This window comes from Jaculus jaculus, chromosome 7, assembly GCF_020740685.1.
Source record: "Jaculus jaculus isolate mJacJac1 chromosome 7, mJacJac1.mat.Y.cur, whole genome shotgun sequence".
In the NCBI taxonomy this organism is placed as follows: Eukaryota; Metazoa; Chordata; class Mammalia; order Rodentia; family Dipodidae; genus Jaculus; species Jaculus jaculus.
The window spans coordinates 83,091,898-83,110,521 of NC_059108.1; the positions used below are offsets into that span (position 1 = coordinate 83,091,898).

The window sequence follows — 18,624 nt, forward strand, 5'->3', positions numbered from 1 at the left end:
TTGGACCTATAGCAGTTATTTTCAGAATAATGCCCTTGTCTTTTAGGCCAGCCTCTCCTTCACATTCACTCACCCCTCATGTACCTTGGCCCTGAAGGCTCATCCCAGCTAAAGACCATGCCTGCATGTCTTCAGAAACCTGATGGTTGAAGTCAACCTTGTCCCCTCAGTACTTGTCACTGTAAATGTAGCTTAACCCATTGCTCGAAGGATTTCATTTTCAGGGGAAGGGTGGACCTTCTTAGAATGTGAATTATCCCATTAGCCACCCTTCTGCGGGCCTCAAAGTAGTTCTTTTGTCTAGAAACTTCCAGATCACTGGACAAGCTATTTTCATATTTTGCCGCCAGCTATAGATAGAGAAATATCTGCTTAGGAAGTCTTTTTTCCTTCAACAGTAAATAAAGGTGAGGTAGACAAAGCGAATTTATATAATGGGACTTTACACTTGAAAAGAAGTTCTTGTAATTTTTTTAATTTTTTTGTTCATTTTTTATTTATTTATTTGAGAGCGACAGACACAGAGAGAAAGACAGATAGAGGGAGAGAGAGAGAGACTGGGCACGCTAGGGCTTCCAGCCACTGCAAATGAACTCCAGACGCGTGTGCCCCCTTGTGCATCTGGCTAACGTGGGACCTGGGGAACCGAGCCTCGAACCAGGGTCCATAGGCTTCACAGGCGAGCGCTTAACTTCAGCCCAAGTTCTTGTAATTTGATAGTGGTCAAATGCATGAAAATCTTATCAAGATATGTACTGAATTTTGGTGCTGTTTCATATTGACAGAACTATACCATCTTGGTATGGAAACAAAGATGAGTTTTCAAAAATCATATAAATCTAGTTATTTCTTAAAAAGTAAAAAATATAAATACACCCTTGAGTAAACTGACCTATGGAACATTATCTATTTACAACTTAGTGCTATAGTTGTTTAAGCAATACAAGTGTGGTTCTTTGAAAAGAGCAGACATAGTTTCTCCCAAATTCAGAAAGTCATTTCTAAGTATCAAAACATACAATAATATAATTTTCCTGAGTGTATTCAATAAGTACTTAAAATGTGAGAGAATATTTAAAATGTATTATATCAAGGAACATGGAGTCAGTGTAAGACTTTTTAAAGTATCATTTATTTTCTTGGATTAAATATCTCTTTTATGTAACTTGGCAACATTGTATAATGTGCTAATAAATTCTGGTATATAAATTATGAAATTTTATTTGATAATTTAAAAATCCACAAAAATATGAATTTAAAAAATAAGCCTAGAGTATACTATTTCTAGACATAGAAGGGGTTTCTTTGTACTTATTTTTAATCAGCTTCTCACAAGCATGATTAACAGTGCTTATTCCTATTTTTCTTCTCTGGTCATCAGCCTACATTTTAAATGGCAGAAGCTAATCTTGATGGAAGTACATTGAAAGAGCCTTGTTAGCATTTGTTTTCATATATTTACAGAATGCACTGCGTGAAAACTCCACATGCTCTCCACAGTGTGCCAGTGCTTTCAATGGCAGTTTTAATTATAATAGTGCTGTGGGTTAAGCTGGCACCCAGGACTGTTTCAGGTTTCTCCAGACCTGATGCTCTCTGTGTCTAAGGCATGCACGGATACTGAGGAGATTAGTTGAGCAAAGTTTGTGTCTGTGGGCAGAGGACAGAACTGTGAAGGCAAGATTCAGAATAAGATTCATTGCAGTGTTACATGCAAACTTCTGAAATTCCACAATAGAGTGACACGCACACACTCGCGTGCACACACACACACACACACACACACACACACACACTGCTTCACAAGCTTCTGTGCTCCTGGGAAAAACCTCCCTGGCTTTCTTGGCCCTACAGTGAGACAAACTAATTGAGATTCTTCAAGGGAAATCCCTTTTCTTTGGTAACCCTGGAAAGACCCATTAAGCATTCTATTCTCCATTCTTTCCCAGACTCTGACTTTGTTAAGCCCAAGTGCCAAAGCTCAGGGAGTGAGGTCTGTGGATTGCATTAAACCAGTCTTGTCCTTCGGGCTTCACCCTCCCACCCCAGACTCCCCCCACCTCCTCACCACTGCTCAGTGTGGGAACAGTTCCTTATTCCCGGATGAATGACTCTGTGGGCAGCCAGCAGAGGTGACTTTGTCACTGGAGTCAATTCTTAAGACGCTCTGTGTAGAACATTAGGGCTGCATTCACTTTGGTCACTTTATTGCTTGATTGAGAAGGTGACAGAAACGACCTTCTTTTCTACCAGTGTCTACCATTTCCTGATAAAACAACCCTGACAGCCCAGCTTCCAGTGCCACACCTTCACTGTGGCAGGTCTTTCTGTAGTAAACTGTTGAACAACAAGCCTCTTCCCAGCTCCCTTCTGGGGTCTCCCTGTGCTGGAGGGTCCTGCACAGGAAGGGCTGAGGAGGAAAAGGGCAAAGCAGGACACAAGGCAGCTAGGGCCCATGACTTCCTGCCTTTTATTATGTGTGTCTGCAGAGCTGTCCTGTTTCTCTTTGTAATGGGTTCTTCCATGGCAAGTTGACCTTTCTGCTGAATAGGTCAAATTCCCCCTGAGTGCTAATCCTCAGCCTTCCGCACATTTGTGCAACCCTGGAGACAGGAGCAGCAGTTAGGAATATGAGTGGTCAGGTGGGGTATTTTTGTCAAAGAAGGATTGTCTTTTAATGAACAGAATTAATTCTCAGGGACAATCACATGAGGTTATGACAATCCAGATTTTCTGTCTTCTACTTTTCAATGAGTATGAAGTCAAATGCTTGGTTGTATGGTCACCACATCACTGTGGATTTCTGAAAGAGATAATCAGGATTTATTGACCTGATTGGTTTTGTTTCACAATTTCAAATAACAAAATCTTTCTCTGTACACATTTCCTCCATTTAAAATCTCTTAAAACTCTAGGTGTTTCATTTTTTGACCTTATAAAATATGCAATAATAGGACCATCATATTTGCTAATGTTAATTATATTCTGGGCCTAGTTTTAAGTTGCAAAGGATTTTTGTTGAACTGTTTATTGTTTCCAAGATTCACTACAACGTTGATTTACAAAATTAAATAGGCACTTTGAAAATGTTGAATAGAATTTTCAGTGGAATTGTTCTGATTTGATTGTTTCCTTTTGACAGTTTATACAAGCTGTTCAGAGTGCTCACCTCACTGCCAGTGAGTTACTGACGTAATCTTCATAGACAAGGGGATGAATGTTTCATTTATTTAGTAATGTTCTTTTTCGTGTGTTTATTAATATAGTGTGCTTTAAATTTCATAAAAGTAGTCGCTTACAAAAAAGAAAGAAGTATCTCAGCAGATGAGATGAAGGAAAATCATTGTTCAGTGATAAGTACTCATTGTGTGTAGGCTACCAAATGGGCTGAGAAAGTGTAACCTACCAAACCAGGGGGATCACAAAAATACACAAGCCATATTACTCTCTGAGGACCATGGCCCTCATTGAGAAAATGGCCTTTACTTCCTCTTCAGGCATTAATGACACTCTGTAAACACAATGAGATTAACACAGACAAACAAAATAACCATGTTTGCAATGTTCCAGAGTTATGTTTGCTGATTCTGAAAATGCCAAGTAACAGAGGATAAGTGCAAAATAAGAAGTCCGTACTTAACATATATTCAGTTACCAATAATGCTAGAGTTAAAGCACAGTTCCTTCCAGGGGCATAATGTGTACCTGTTTAACATATTTATGTTGGTTGTAAAATTAGGAACTGTCATTAAAGCCCCACATCACCTTCATAAGTGCAAAACCTATAAATCAAGAGAAGTTCCGATGCCATAAAAATGCTGTTGACTAGAATGGCATGAAACTGCTTACAACATCCTTGTATATTATGCTAGTATGGATGGGGATTCACACAGAGGTTCCCGAGGCTTTGGTGAACAAAGAACAACTGTTCAGACAGGACTCATAGATACAAGACCTGATGAAGGCATTCATTTTTAGAACAACCTGAGCTGCAGTGGGGAAAAGGCAGAAGACAGGCCAGCAACAACCCGGCTAGAATAATCCCTGCATGTTGTTTGGGACAACTGTCTCTGGGCTTCTAGAAGCATTTGAGCTACCATCTGTTGTTGCTGGAGCTTGCCTCATGGGCCTTCTAGTAAATAAATGCTTGCTTACATTTTCTGAGATGTGTCAGGACTCCCTGAAGTCAGTGCCTGTTGCTCTTCTGGCCTCCCTTTACCCAGTTCTTCATAGAATTTTGTATGTTATCTAAAGTCTAACATTAATCCATTTTTAATGCCATGAAATGATTTATCTTGAGCTTTGTAATTGAAATCTCCAAATTATGAACTATTAATAAGGATCTCTCTGAATCTTAATTACTGCCTCAAAAAGAGAGTGGACACTTTAGAAGTTTTTCAACTCTCCTCTTTTCCTTCCCCAAAGCCACCCACCCCCATAATCTTAAAAAAAAAAGGCTGCAAATTTTATTCATGTGGGATCATTCACACCAAGCTACCATAATGTGCAATTAACACTCTAGAAACTGAAAACAGTATTCAGCAAGACAGCTGCATTATCAAAAATGCCAAAGGAGATTTGAAGGGAGTAATGTGCATGTTAGAATAGGAAATTAATCAGACGCGCATGCACATACATACACAGCAGTGCTGTCTTAAATATAGCTAAGTATGAAAAAATTTAAATTCTATGTCAGTACCTATAATAAAGATTAATCTCAGGGTAGAGAAATGGATTTTTGTGTTTTAAAATTATTAGTTATATGTTTTGCTTCTGAAGCAAATGAAGATGTTGGGCCAGAGCTGCCTATGACCCCTTCCAACTGTAATATTCTTTAATAATAATCAGTCTTCAATTATATTTTATAAATTTTCCCATTGAAAAAAATACCCGTTTTATTTCTCTCTTGCAGTAATCATAGTACTTAACACCCATGCTATTTTCAAAGTGCCTTTTAGAACCCCCCTCAGAACAGCAGAGGTGATCACCCAACTTTCACACAGCACATTAATCATATGTGCATTTACCCTATACTACTTACTAAGCTTTGGATGCAAAAGAAAGGCTCTGTAACTGAAATGAACAGAATTTCCCCAGTAGCATTTTGGTGGAATTTTCTTGTCAACTAGCTACAAGCAATTTTAGATGTTTTAAAGCAAATTAGCAAAGGTCTTTTGATTTTATTTTCAATTAGTCATATCAAGGCATGAAGGAACAGATGTTTATAATAAAGTCTTCAGGAGAAACATGAGGATATGGAGTAGTTTTGTTGAAACTACAGAAAAAAATCCAAATAACATTCTATCATAAATTACCATGGAGTCAATTTTTATGATACTTGAAGACTTATTTTAAAAGAAAGAAAAACTATCCAGCCTAGCAGGTTTGAAGGAAATTGGCATTCCTGATTTAATAATAAAAAAGTGGTTATTTCTCATTTCTATAAATATCATGCATTATGTCCACTTTTGTTACAGGGGTTTCTTGAGTGGCAGGTGCCTGTAGCAAAACATGTGGACTGATGTAGTAGGAGAACAGTAGTATTTGAGAACTCCAGATAAGAAGGAACACTTACTTGAAGCGGTAGCTGCTGGCCAAGTTCCAGCTGAGCTGCTTGTTGGTCCCATGGAATAGTTAGCTACACATGAGTGTTCAGAATAAATGGAATGTAGCCATCTTGATGAATGTAATACTGATGCAAAAGGTCCTTAATGATCTCTCATCTGACATACTGGTCTTTTATGTAATGAATTTGTTGTATTACAAGATACAACAGAAGATAGCCCAGAAGATAGAAAAATTTAGGTTTCTCTGGAGTGTTAATTCGGGGTTTGTGTGTATGTGTTTGGGGGGGTGATAAATGTCTTACAAAATCAATATCTGTATGTTAATTTAAGGAAAAAAATTATACAAATTTTAAAAGACTGCAAAAGTTTAATGTATTTTTATGTTTTAGGAAAACCAATTTAAAAGGAAATTCATGAAGTTGGGATATGCTGTTTTAAAGTTTGTAGATGTTGATATTCAACCCAGACTGTGCTTATGTTCAGAGAGACACAGAATTAACACAGGATAGTGGCAGGGTTTTAGATCACGCTGATAGTGGGAGTAAGTGATGATGCAAACGGAGAGAAATAAAGCTAAAGGTATGGATGAAATCAGACCTCAAACTTAATTATTTTTCTTCTTTTTCTTTCTTTCTTTGTTTTCTTTTAAGTTATAGGTGCACAACGAAGGAGAAGCCCCAGTGCACTTGCCATTGAAGTATTTGAAGCACATTTGGGCAGTCATATTTTACAGGTACTTTAGTAAAAAAGAATCTTATGTTTTACCAAGAAAAACACATATGTTTATTATTTTCTTATCATATTCTTAATTGATGAGATCTTATGTTTTATCTTGGACTTCACAAATTCTTATGGATTTGTATTTTCTTCCTTTTAGAGAGCCATCCCTTGAGAGAAAATTAATGAGAAAGGGAGGGCAAGTATTATTTGTGCTGTAATAATTTAGATAAATTGCACTATTTAGGTGATGCACAGTGTGTAGTAACTGGCTCTTCCTAGAGTGGTTGTATGTATATTGTGTTTGTAAGTGAATATATGTGTGTTTCTCCAGAGTTATATATTGTTTTAGTAGTGTTTTGTTGTGAGAGCTCTGTAACATCTTATGTGCCGCCAAACTTCAGTTTTTTGCTTGAGTTTGTATTTGTTAAATGCTTTCAACCCTAATGTTTGCCTCCCCAAATTAGAAAATATCTTAGGGTGATTTTCTTATAATCTACATGTGAGTAAAGAAGATAAATGATAATGGATTTTGCCAGTAAACTTCATAATGAATGATTTGCAGGTTCCTAAGATAAAGCAACAATCCCATAGCTCTGAAATTCAGCTTGTCACTTAGTCACTTATTACATTGGTTCAATACCTCTCCCTCCATCCATTTTTGTTCCTGCTTCCAGATAAATGTTGTCATGAGCAGACTTTAAACTCTAAAGGATATTTTAAAATGGAATTGAGAAGCAGGCTTGCTTAGGAGGTCCGCATGGCCTGTCATGATGAGAGCAAGTGCTTATGCTCCCCTTAATAGATAGAATGGCAAAACAAAGGAACCCTTGACTTGTTCCACCAAAACCAAATCAACTGATAGTCTGAAGATGGTAGAAAGGAATATTGACTAGGGAGGTGTTCCCAATTCCTTCCTGAGAAAAACCAGTTCATGGTAAAGTCCCCATTGTTCTTCTGCCCCTTTAATGGTAGTTTCAGAATTGCTTAGCACTTGTGTCAGGGAGACATTCTTGAACCTCAACCTGGATCTACCATATGGAGTCTATGGGTCCAGTGAAGCAACTTGTAATTTTCTTCAACCTTCAGAAATATTTTGATGATAAGGAAGATCTAAGAAATCACAAATCACACTTATAAATTTAAGGCCCTGAAATGTCTTATTTTGTTTTTTCTTATTCTGTTTCTAGGTTTCATTAGTATCTGTTATTATTTCAGGACCAATGTTTCTTGATCTACCTTGAGAGATGATATTCTAATATAGACAGAAAATTTTGAGTTGCCTTTACAAGGACCCTGGATTAGTTTTAAGAATACATATTTCATTATAGATCTTCAAATTTCTATGTTTTTCTTTCCTATAGATACTTTGTTCAGGATCTCCAGGATAATATTTGTGTGGACCAGGGAGGGATATTATTAGATTCCTGTTTATATTCTGAAGCATTAAGTTCTAAGACCTAGTCAGTGAAAACAGTGGTCCAAAGAGTAGCCCTAGACTTTTATTCTCTGAGTTCCATTTGGAACTTATGATTCCAAAGTCCTATGGAGAAAGCAACTTAGGAGTTGTAAGAATTTAAAACAATTGAGAGTTTGAGTGGACTACAACTCTGTATAAAAGTATAATATAGAAATAAATAAATAATACATATATGGATGGAGAGATAGCAGTTAAGTCACTTGTCTGCAAAGCCAAAGGACCAAGGTTCGATTCCTCAGTACCCATGTAAGCTAGATGCACAAGGTGGTACATGCATCTGGAAATTATTTTTAGTTGCTAGAGGCCCTGGCATGCTCATTCTCTTTTTTGGTCTCTCTCCCTCTTTCTCAAATAAATAAATAAAAATTAATAAATATAATATAGGCTGGCTAGTCTAAGTACCCATTCAATATTATGCTTTACTGAAAGACTAGAGAAAATGAAAAGATACTGTTAACTTTTCTATATTTTGGGTTGGTCACCCTGTCCTTAGACCCCATACTTTAATAGATGTCTAGAGAGCTGGATATCAACATTATCAGACTGTTGTGAACATGAAGCAGAAATCAGGTTGATGAAGAATGATAAAGAGTCTAGAGAAGTTGGAGAACACATTATTTAAAATGGACAAAATTGTCTTTTCTGTACAGTTGAAGAACTCATTTACACTTAAAAATACTAAGTTTATTATATTTGTCTTCAGAGTATAAAAAAAGACAGGAATAGGTACAGATTAAAGCTAAAAAACACCTTCACACAATAAAATTCCTGGACACAGCTGGTCAAGTTTGGGTTATGTTAAGAGCTATTGGCTTTGAAGGAATATATAGTTGACTTGGCTTATATGTTTTTAAGAAAGTCAGACATTCAAGCATATTTGAGATGTAAAATCCTGAAATTGCCATGGAAACTAGAACTTCTTATATCATTGATTTTAATACCAATGATTATGAAGTGGAGGAACTACATATTGTTGCATATGGAAGTATATAGTATAGCACTGAATTCATGATTTTAAATAAGGTCTGTAGGCAACCTGAAATCAAGTAGTTGCAGTAAGAAGAGCCTCCTTTAAGCTTGCTAATTAGTTATATATCCTAGTTTATAAGGAAATCTTTGAGTCTATGAATTTTTAGCAGTACCATATTCAATAATATTGAACAATGTATCATTTTTCTTTCTACAAGTATAAGATGACTTTCTACATTTAGTTTCTAAAATGTCCTTGGTAGAATTGGGTTGATTCATAGTCATAGGGCTGGAGATAGATTCTTCTTTTCCACCCATCCTTTTTAACCTTCCTTCACTTGCAAATATTTGATAAGTCCTGCATGGTTGGCTAGATGATAGGTATGGTCTGTGGCCTCATAGTTCCTAGTCAATCACCATCCCACCAAACTCAAGTGTTCAGTATGAATACAAAATAAACTATATATAGCTGCTGTCTTTGATTTTGGTAAAGAGGAACCAGGAGGCATCATAAAATAAGAAACATTATGCTGGTGAAACAGTAGAGCTCTGAAAGAGAATGGCTCTGATATACCTATAAAACATCAAAGATGACATCTCCAAGTTGCTAATGAATGGACAGTTTCTTGGGTGAAGAAAATGTAATATTATTATTCCATTCAAAGATAACATCAAATGCAAAGGCATGGAGAGCAAGTAACTGTCGATCTTGTATTGGGAACTGTTAAGACTTGTTATATAATAGCCATTTAATATGCCTAGGAAACACATGAAGTGAAGGTGGGAAAATTACAGGAACCATATGTCATAGGCCCACTGAGGTAACTCAGTAGGTACAAGTTTGTTTCTCTAGTGATGAGACTGTAGAGGTTTGTATGCAGGATATGACAAGGGGAGGGATTTTTACTCAAAATTTATTATGTAAGAAGTCTCAATTACCAGAGCCTGATAGAAATAGACCATTTAGGAACTTGTTACAATGGCTGAAAAGAGAAAGTAAAGACTATCTCTAAAGTAAAGCTCTGTGAATGGACAGGAATATATAGAATTAAACAACGAAGCAGAGATGAAAGTCTAGGGAGTGTCAGGGTTCATAATGAAAATCCTCTAGATTAAAATAACTAGCTATCTGATGATCCTCTTACCTGAGAGAACTTGAGAGGCATAGTCTCTCAAAAAGAAAAGTTGATAAGAGGTGAGGAGTGAAAATCCTAGGTTTAGAGCAATATTGAGCCTAAGGCTGAAAATGGAGCTGTGAACTATAAGTCATTGGTGCATAGATGAATAATATTCAACTCAAAATGAATTGAAGATCTTGAGAAATGATGTGGAGCAAAGAGGAGGCTAAGGAAAGACATCCTTGGGGAATGTGGTTAGTCAAGAGCCAAGGAGAAGATGAGAAATTAAAACAGAATGAAGCAGAGGAAACTACAGGATTTGGATTAGCTAGAGGAAAATACTAATTCATGGGCACTATGATTATGAGTATTTTCAAACTGAAGATGCTAAGACTTAAACAACTCAAGTTCACATGTGTATTTAGTAAAAGAGTTGAATCTGAACCTAGGAGGCTACCCCAAGATTAAAATAATTCACCTTTAATAAGAATAGACAGTTTGAAAGATAACAAGAGGAAGAAAACTATTTTAGTTGGAAAGAACAAAATAGGAAATGGACTTAATTTGGGGAATAAAGGAAAGGTCAGTTCAAAATACCGATGTGAGGTTGACGAAATACCTGTTACTTCAGTCGACCATATGCTAAACTTTTACTGTAACACATACCAAGTACCTCTTGGAGTAAAAAAGGGCTCTTTTATGATGTGCCCATACTGTCAAGACAATATGGGATTTGTTGTTTACACTAACTAGCTGTATACCCTTTCAGAAAACCTATGGAAATTTGATGAAGTCTCTTAAAATTTGATCAGATTTTCATTAAAAAAAGTAGAACTATTAAGCTTCTTTTTGGAAGCAAGTGTAATGGTTTTCTGGGATGGCTCGGTATCCACATACTTTAGCAAGGCCAAGATCAAAGACAGCATATCTGTTTACCTTGGTGCCACCTTCCGCACAGCAGCCTCACTTCTCATTGTGACCACTGTGATAGTCTCAATGAAATGTGGTTTTTCAAGCAAGAATGTCAGTACAGACATCTTTTCAGGAGGGTTGAGGGCTAAAGGAATGTCAGTCCTATAAGTGCAAGGCTATGAAGTATGCCTATTGTGCCTGAGAAAAGACATGTTAATACCTTTAACTTTTATAAAGTAAATTATTTTTATAAAGTAAATCGAAAGCCAAGGGGTCAAGACTGAGTACTATCCATTTTGTGGTGGGTTTAGTAAAAATCTAAGATCTTCAAAACATCATTACATCTAAACAAGGTATACACCTATGATTAAGCAGATTTCAGTCCTGCTTTAAAAGTTTTCTTGTGGCATTTTTGTTTCCAAAAAACACACAAATGGCAGTTATTTTAACTTTCACAATGCAGGGCCCATATAGAATGTTTATTATTTTACTGCACTGAAATTAACAAAAATATCATATTTGCAAGTCGTAAAATTAACTACTATAATGGCTTTCCCTTAGGTGCCAGAATTACGGATGGAATACTTTCATTATTTGCATGCCCTTAGCAGAAGGGTCTGCTTTATTCACTCAGTAAATAATGCTTATGTAATTGTTATATAAAGTTGTCATACTGCTTTTGCATGCTCCATATTAATACTACAATACTATAAAACAAACATCTTGCAGGTATTGAAATAATCAAAGATATTATATGAAATATTCCTGGTCCTGTGTTTGGGTTCATTTTTAGAATATCATTTCAATATATATATATATATATATATATATATATATATATATATACACATACATACATATGTATATGTGTGTGTATGTGTGTGTTTATTACTCAGATTATATAATACATGAGATTACTAAAAACTACCATATACTTATAATAAGTGACAAAAATATAGTCTACTTTTGATTATAAAACAAAATTTAGAGCTGGAGAGATGGCTCAGCAACTAAAGGTGCTTGCTTGCAAAGCCTGATAGCTCAGGGGTAATTCCCTAATAGCCACATAAAGCCAGATGCACAAAGTGACATGTGGCTCTGGACTTCATCTGCAGTGGCAGGTGCTAGCAACCATACTCACTCTCTCTCTCTCTCTCTCTCTCTCTGCCTCTTTCTCTCTGTCTCTCACATAAATAAAAATATTTTAAAAACAAAAATTTTGAGTAGGATCAGTTAATGTAGGTACTTACATGTTCATATGCAAATGATACAAAATGCACTTTTATTATTTATTTTAACTAAGTTTTGGAAGAATAAAAGAAATTCTATAAGAAATGCCATAAATTGTAATAGTATATGTGTATTCATTTTGTGATTGACTGTCCTATACAAATCCTACTATGCATGTATCAATGATACTGCAGTATATATATATTTTTTAATTTCATCCATAAGGTATGTTTTCATTGCTTTTAGAACATTCAAAACCCAAAACTGAAAGTTACCTCTAGAGGTAGATATTTGCAGGGAGACATTAAAAGAATTTCCAGGGCCTAAGAAAATAGCTTAATGGTTAAAGTTGCTTACTAAGAAAGCCTGGGCCTGGGTTCAATTCCCAAGCAACTCTTATAAGCCAGACATAAAACATGGTGTGAGCTTCTGGTGTTTGTAGGGGCAAAAGACTCTGGAATCTTCCACAAATAATAAATAAATAAAAATTTTAAAAACAGAATCTTATAACATACTAGGATGTTATAGCAGCTCAGGTTCTCTGAGAGTAGCTTAGAAAAGGCTCAGGTGAATGTTTGTGCTCTTGCCTGTCTGCTCCAATCTAACTAGAGAAATGATTCTCTCTGCAAGGATAATTTATTAGAAAAGTTAAGTGTGCGAGACCAGCATATAGCCTATAGTAAGGATGCTACCAGAGCTGTTGCATTAAGATATGAAGACAGGCCGAGCATGGTGGCATACACCTTTAATCTAAGCACTTGGTAGGCAGAGGTAGGATTGCTGTGAGTTCAAGGCCACCCTGAGACTACATAGTGAGTTCCAAGTCAGCCTGAGCTAAAGTGAAAAGCAAAATAAATAAATAAATAAATAAATAAATAAATAAATAAATAAAACCTCAAAAACCAAAAAAGAAAGAAAAGATGATATGAAGACAATAGGATCGAAGACCTACATGAGTACAATGATGCATGGTGTCACAGCCTCAACGGACGATCCAATTTTACTTAACATGCACTAGAGAGGAAGTGTCTTTTGTTGTTTTGTTTTGTTCACTTTTTGGAAGAAGCTATTATGGATCAGATTCAGAAGAATTTATATTTTTATTATTTATCATTTTAAGATTGGATAATAGAATTCTCTAGTATTATTAGTTGGTCTATATACTATTTTGATCTTACAGAATTGTTAGATACATGAGAACACGTGGGTTTAAAAAATACACACACACACACACACACACACACACACACACACTCACATATGAAATTTATTATGGTTTAAGTACTGACAGGACTACTCCTGTCCCAGAGTCCATTCAGTTGCAGAGAACAAAACTGAGGACGCTGGTGGAGAACATATCCTGGAAGTATAGGCCAAAGGAACAACTTTTAACAATATTGGAGGAACAAGGTACAAGAATGACAAAACTTTCATTGGCTACTTTAATATCATTCACCAGAGGAAGTTAAAAGGATGATTAGTACAGTTCACCTGAGCAAAGGAAAGTTACTATACCAAAAACATGTCAAAAACAAATACAAAAATACAAATTATTATTTTATTAAGAAGTTGCCTAGTTAATATTCCTTCTTCTTCTGATGGTAATGTTCTCACAAAGATGTGAGAGTGATTAAGTATACCTTCTGATTTATTGATGGATTAGAATTTCAGCCTTATTAATGTTATTGAAACTTATAAGTATAAAAGAAATGATCTCTAAGAAGTTCCATCATCTTATTCCTGATGACTCTGGTTGGTAAGATGGGATCTTGCTGTGCATGAGTGCTCAAATGCAATGATTTCAAATCATATCAGCCTTCTGGATTAATTCCTTTAGAAGTGATAAAGGAAGGGGAGAAAGGTGAATGACCTTAGAGTCTTGATATGATCTAGAATAGTACGAAAATGCAAAACTAAATATAGAAAAAGAGAAAGTTAGTGAATATATTTGCATATGCAAATTAGCTTAATTGATACTGCTTGCCTCTACAGGGATTTTTCATTACAAACTGGAGTGCTACATTGTTCAGCTCATATTGAGTAATTTAGTAACTAATGAGACCAGTTTGCACTAATTTGCATATGATAAATGAGCTTAATTGCAGTAAATAACTTGGAGGCATAATTACTTAATTTTCCTGTGTTGCACGGCTTTTAAGTTCACGTATGAACAACTCAAGATAATTTTGCATATTTAAATTAGTAGCTTTTAAATTTTCTTGAACAAAATAAAAAGGAGCACACCTTATCAATTGAGCTGTAAAACAATCAAAAGTAAGGGTTGCAGTATTCCCATCTAAAAAGAAAAGATAGGAAAGAAAAGTCAGAAATTTCTTAATTCTGCTGTTTGCATTTTCACTTTAAACAAGATATCGGCTTGGTGTTTAGGAAATTGTTTTTAATGTTGAAAGTTAATTTACAACTTATATTAACAATTGGCCTGGGGTCCGGGATTTGAGTTAGTAACAACTTTTGATACAAGGTGTATGAAAGAGATGCTGTATGACTGTTATCTAATTTCACAGTGGCCAATTGCTTCTCCCATGTGGAGGTACAGTTCATCTCTGCTGCTGACCTCCATGAAGTTGGCCTTATGTGCCAGCATTTGTTTTCTCAGCATTTGGATGTCTACTTGCTGAATTGCTTTTTATGGGCAATTTTCATATGCTTGACCTTGGATTATCCCATTGACCTTTGTGCTATCTAAGGAGCATGTGGTATCAAAATCTCTATTCACAAAACTGAAAACAGTACTACTCAGAGTTGATGGCAAGCCATTATTTCATGACCATTGTTTTAAAATGGCATTTTGGGGGAGAAAAAGTGACTTATTACTCAAAACTAACAGTCCACATAAAAACCCTATGTATGATGAGAAAATATATAGCCTACGAATTCAAAGCCTGTAACACACACACAAAAAAATATTGTTGCTTTAAGTCACTGTTTATAAAAGCAAAAGGGGACATTACAGTTATTTATTTTCCTAAATTTAATATAAGCTTCCTATGTTTTTTAGAGATAGGCCAGAACAAGTACTAATATTAACATATTCAAAAGTATAGTTTTCTTAAGTGTGTGAGTGTGTGTGTGATATGCATGTGTGTATGCTTTCATTGAGATTTAATTTCTTACCAACATGGAAAATACAGTAGTCAATGTTTACCTGCACCTGTGTTATGAAGACTGAGAAAATTCTACTACGCCTGTCCCTGTGTTGGGTCATCTAGCATGGTGTCCAGGTTTTGAAGAAATACATTATTACTGTTCAGGGGCATTTTCAATATAGAAATATGAATACATTATGAATAAAATTCCCTCAGATTGAAAGGATTAATTTCCATTGAACACAACAAAATGATGCATATTAGTAATATTGGTATTTGATAGAATATGCTAGTTTAGAAGAAAATATTGAGAATTTGATAGTTCATGTGTATTTTTACCCCAAATTATGAGCCTTCTCTTAACAAAGGCTTTGTCTCTAAATTTAGAGACAAATAGAAAAGTAGAGTTTTGAAGTGGCTCTATAATCAAACTTTTCTTTAGACTAAAATGTAATTTATAATTATTCTTCTTATATTTTATAATAGCAATTGCTTATAAAAATAGGAATAATAACCAATAAGAATTCCAAAATAGTTAGAAGTTAAAGCCAGTTATTGCCTATTTCTATAAATTATGTTAGTAGGATATTGAAGAATATATATGAATCTCCCTGTGCTTACTACAGAAAATCCATTATCTGTCATGTCAGAGAGCATCAGAAGGAAGAACTTCTTCAGAGGAATTTTTGGTAAAAATAAAATGCAGTTCTATATCAATCTGGATTTTAGGTACCTCACTATCTTTGGTTTAAGAATAAACATATGTCATTATTTACTGAGAAATACTGTAAGAGATGTGGGAAGGAGAACTATTTGAGGTAAGTACTCATGTGGAAGAAAACTGTGGTTATTTGGCCAACTAGTAGATTGGGACATTCCAGTCATAAACCTAATTGTACCAAGGTAACGTGCATCAGAGTGGAGAAAATACTAGGATACCAAAATGACTCACAGTTTTGCCTCTTGACATCCCCACTGGGTAAGGACGACCAATAAGACCAGCATAGTTGCATGAAACAGGCTACTTGGCTGTTGAGTTAGTTGCCTCTGGATTTGAATTCCTGCTCTTAGTTATATGGACTTGGGGAAGCTATGTAAACTCTCCAAGTCTCTTTTTCCTCAACCTAAAATGAAGATGTCAACACCTCATACTTGATAGAGTGCTAGACGAATCAGATGAGTCCCTCTTTAGATGAGATACACCACACGTACTGAACACATACTGTTTGGTCAAGGATGGTTTGCTGCAGGAGAGACAATGGAAAGGAATCAAATATACAGTTTAGGGCCACTTATGACGATTACTGTGACCACAGACTCACAAAGTTTCATGCATTTCATACAATCTTTTAAGTTTTGGTGCTCATGTGGGAACCTTGAAGTAACTATGGATCATTGATTCACTCAGAACAATGCATACTTTTAGTATGTTCATATTTGGCAGAGATTAGGGGAGTGCAGAAAAAGAGAAACAATATTATGATCAGGCAGGGTTTGCGGGCAAACTAATAAGATATTTTTTTCAATGTCATAAATATCTTTAATTCTTTCTTGGCCACTGAGAGTTGGTGAATAATTTAGAGATGAAAGTGAGGTAGAAAGATGATTAGGCTATCAATTTTAAATAAGGACAGAGGTCTTAGAAAATTCTAAAGTTTTATGTCAAGTATAACTATATATAATTTTATTTGTATGTTTTATTATACATTTCTGGTAGTGTATACAGATATTTGCAGATCTTTGCCACAGGATAGTGTTCTTCTTGGTTTTAAAATACTCAATGTATACAGACATCATTTTATTATTACTTAGCTCAGAGTATCATGGAATAAGGTGACACCAGCCAGCTGTCATTAACTGTGAACTCAAAATCCAATTCATTGTGACTTGCTGTTTTATCCATCTATCTCCAGGACTTAACCTCTTTTGAGGCTCATTTGGATTTGAGAAAGGACTGGGAGTAGGTTGGTGATACTGGGCATTATGTCTTACATTAAGTAGATAGCAGGCATCTATGAGTATTTATAAACACTACTATTCTGCAAAAGACATTGGGGAAAGTCATCTAGAATAAAATCAAAATTATTTGAAGATATTAAAAATATATAAATACAATGAGAGCTAAATTAAACATATAATTGAACAATCACACTATAAAGTTACATCTGCAGTCTACCTCACTAGTTGTATAAAGACAGAAAACTATTATAGACAAATCTTCCATAAGTAGGTATGGTGTGTGTGTGTGTGTGTGTGTGTGTGTGTGTGTGTTCAAATTCACTTCTTTCTTACTGAATCAAGTGGGAAGAAGGAAGGCTAATTTTTTTTAATTATATAAGTGCTGAGGAGATGACTTGCTGATTAAGTGTACATCCTGCACAAGCATGAAGGCCTGAGGGGAGCCTGAGACTACCCAAGTTCAAATCCCCAGAATCCATATAAATAATTAGGCATGTCCACGTACAGATATAGTCCCAGTCTTGTGAGGAGTGAAGCAAAAACGTGTTGGGGCTAGCAAATGGCAAGCTCAATAATCTGGTAAAGACTCCATCATGGGGAAAAACTTAGGGTTGGTGAGGGAAGGGACACCTGACATTGTCCTTGCTACTGCAGACGAGCCCACAAGGAACAGCATCAGCACATACATGTGCAGACACTCCCCCCCACACACATACATACCATATACTGTACCACTCATATTATGCATACACAAAATATATAGAAAAATGAACATGGAAAAATTCAAACCAGATACTTGACTTTCTATAAATAACCAGAGTTGAATTGTGATCCTTGCTCCTGGGCATCAGGTGGGGAAGAGCAGCTGAATACATTACAAATAGCTTTCTTCCTCTGAGCCTGCTGTAGGTGGTACTGAACCCATCAGTGGCTACAGAAAATCAAATTCCACAGTGAGAAAGGAATATAAGAATAGTGCTGGGGAGAGGAGAGGATCAAGACTTGCTTCCCAGATCTACTTCCACCACCCCAAAGTGCATACATGCACCTATGTGCTGGTCCAGGAGCTGGGTCACAGGTGACTGGCCACTCAGTCTCCAACTGTTTATATTACTATTGATGGCCCCTTGTGAATATCACTTACTAGACATTTCCAGTTCAGAATCTGATGATTACATTGCACAGTAAGGAATCCATGGGATAGGGCTATTTTGTGACAGTGCAATAGAATGCTTAAAAAAAGGAAATAAATGGCATACAATTTTTCTTTATCTCTGTTGAGAAAGTATAACATTGTAAAGGGCATTTGTGCAATTATGGTATGTGTTCATTGTTTGAGATCAGTGGAATATGTAAGTAGTGGCCAAATACACACATTAGAATCTGCTCAGATCACTGGGCAAGATAGCTGCTGAAGAGATAGTCTGGTCAGAGCAGCTCTTCTCTCGCTGTTGAAGGCATAAAAAGTGCAGCTGACCCTTGAGATCAACAGAAAAATGCCCTCTGAAATAATCCACTCTCATACTTCATTTTTGAGTGACACAATGATTTAGTAAATTTTATCT

General features: G+C 35.8%; 1 protein-coding gene across 10 annotated transcripts in view; it reads left to right on the forward strand.

Annotated features, from left to right (window-relative positions):
- The window catches only part of Npas3 (neuronal PAS domain protein 3), an 895,400-nt gene that overhangs the window by 416,122 nt on the left and 460,654 nt on the right, over positions 1 to 18,624 (forward strand). For 7 of the 10 annotated variants that reach the window (XM_045154346.1, XM_045154347.1, XM_045154349.1 and 4 more), the window contains one exon: positions 6,224 to 6,300. In XM_045154346.1, coding sequence (XP_045010281.1) covers positions 6,224 to 6,300 — 77 coding nt within the window. Of the gene's footprint in view, positions 1 to 6,217; positions 6,301 to 18,624 lie in introns of all 10 variants that reach the window. The other 3 variants (XM_045154348.1, XM_045154354.1, XM_045154352.1) reach the window with 1 other exon arrangement.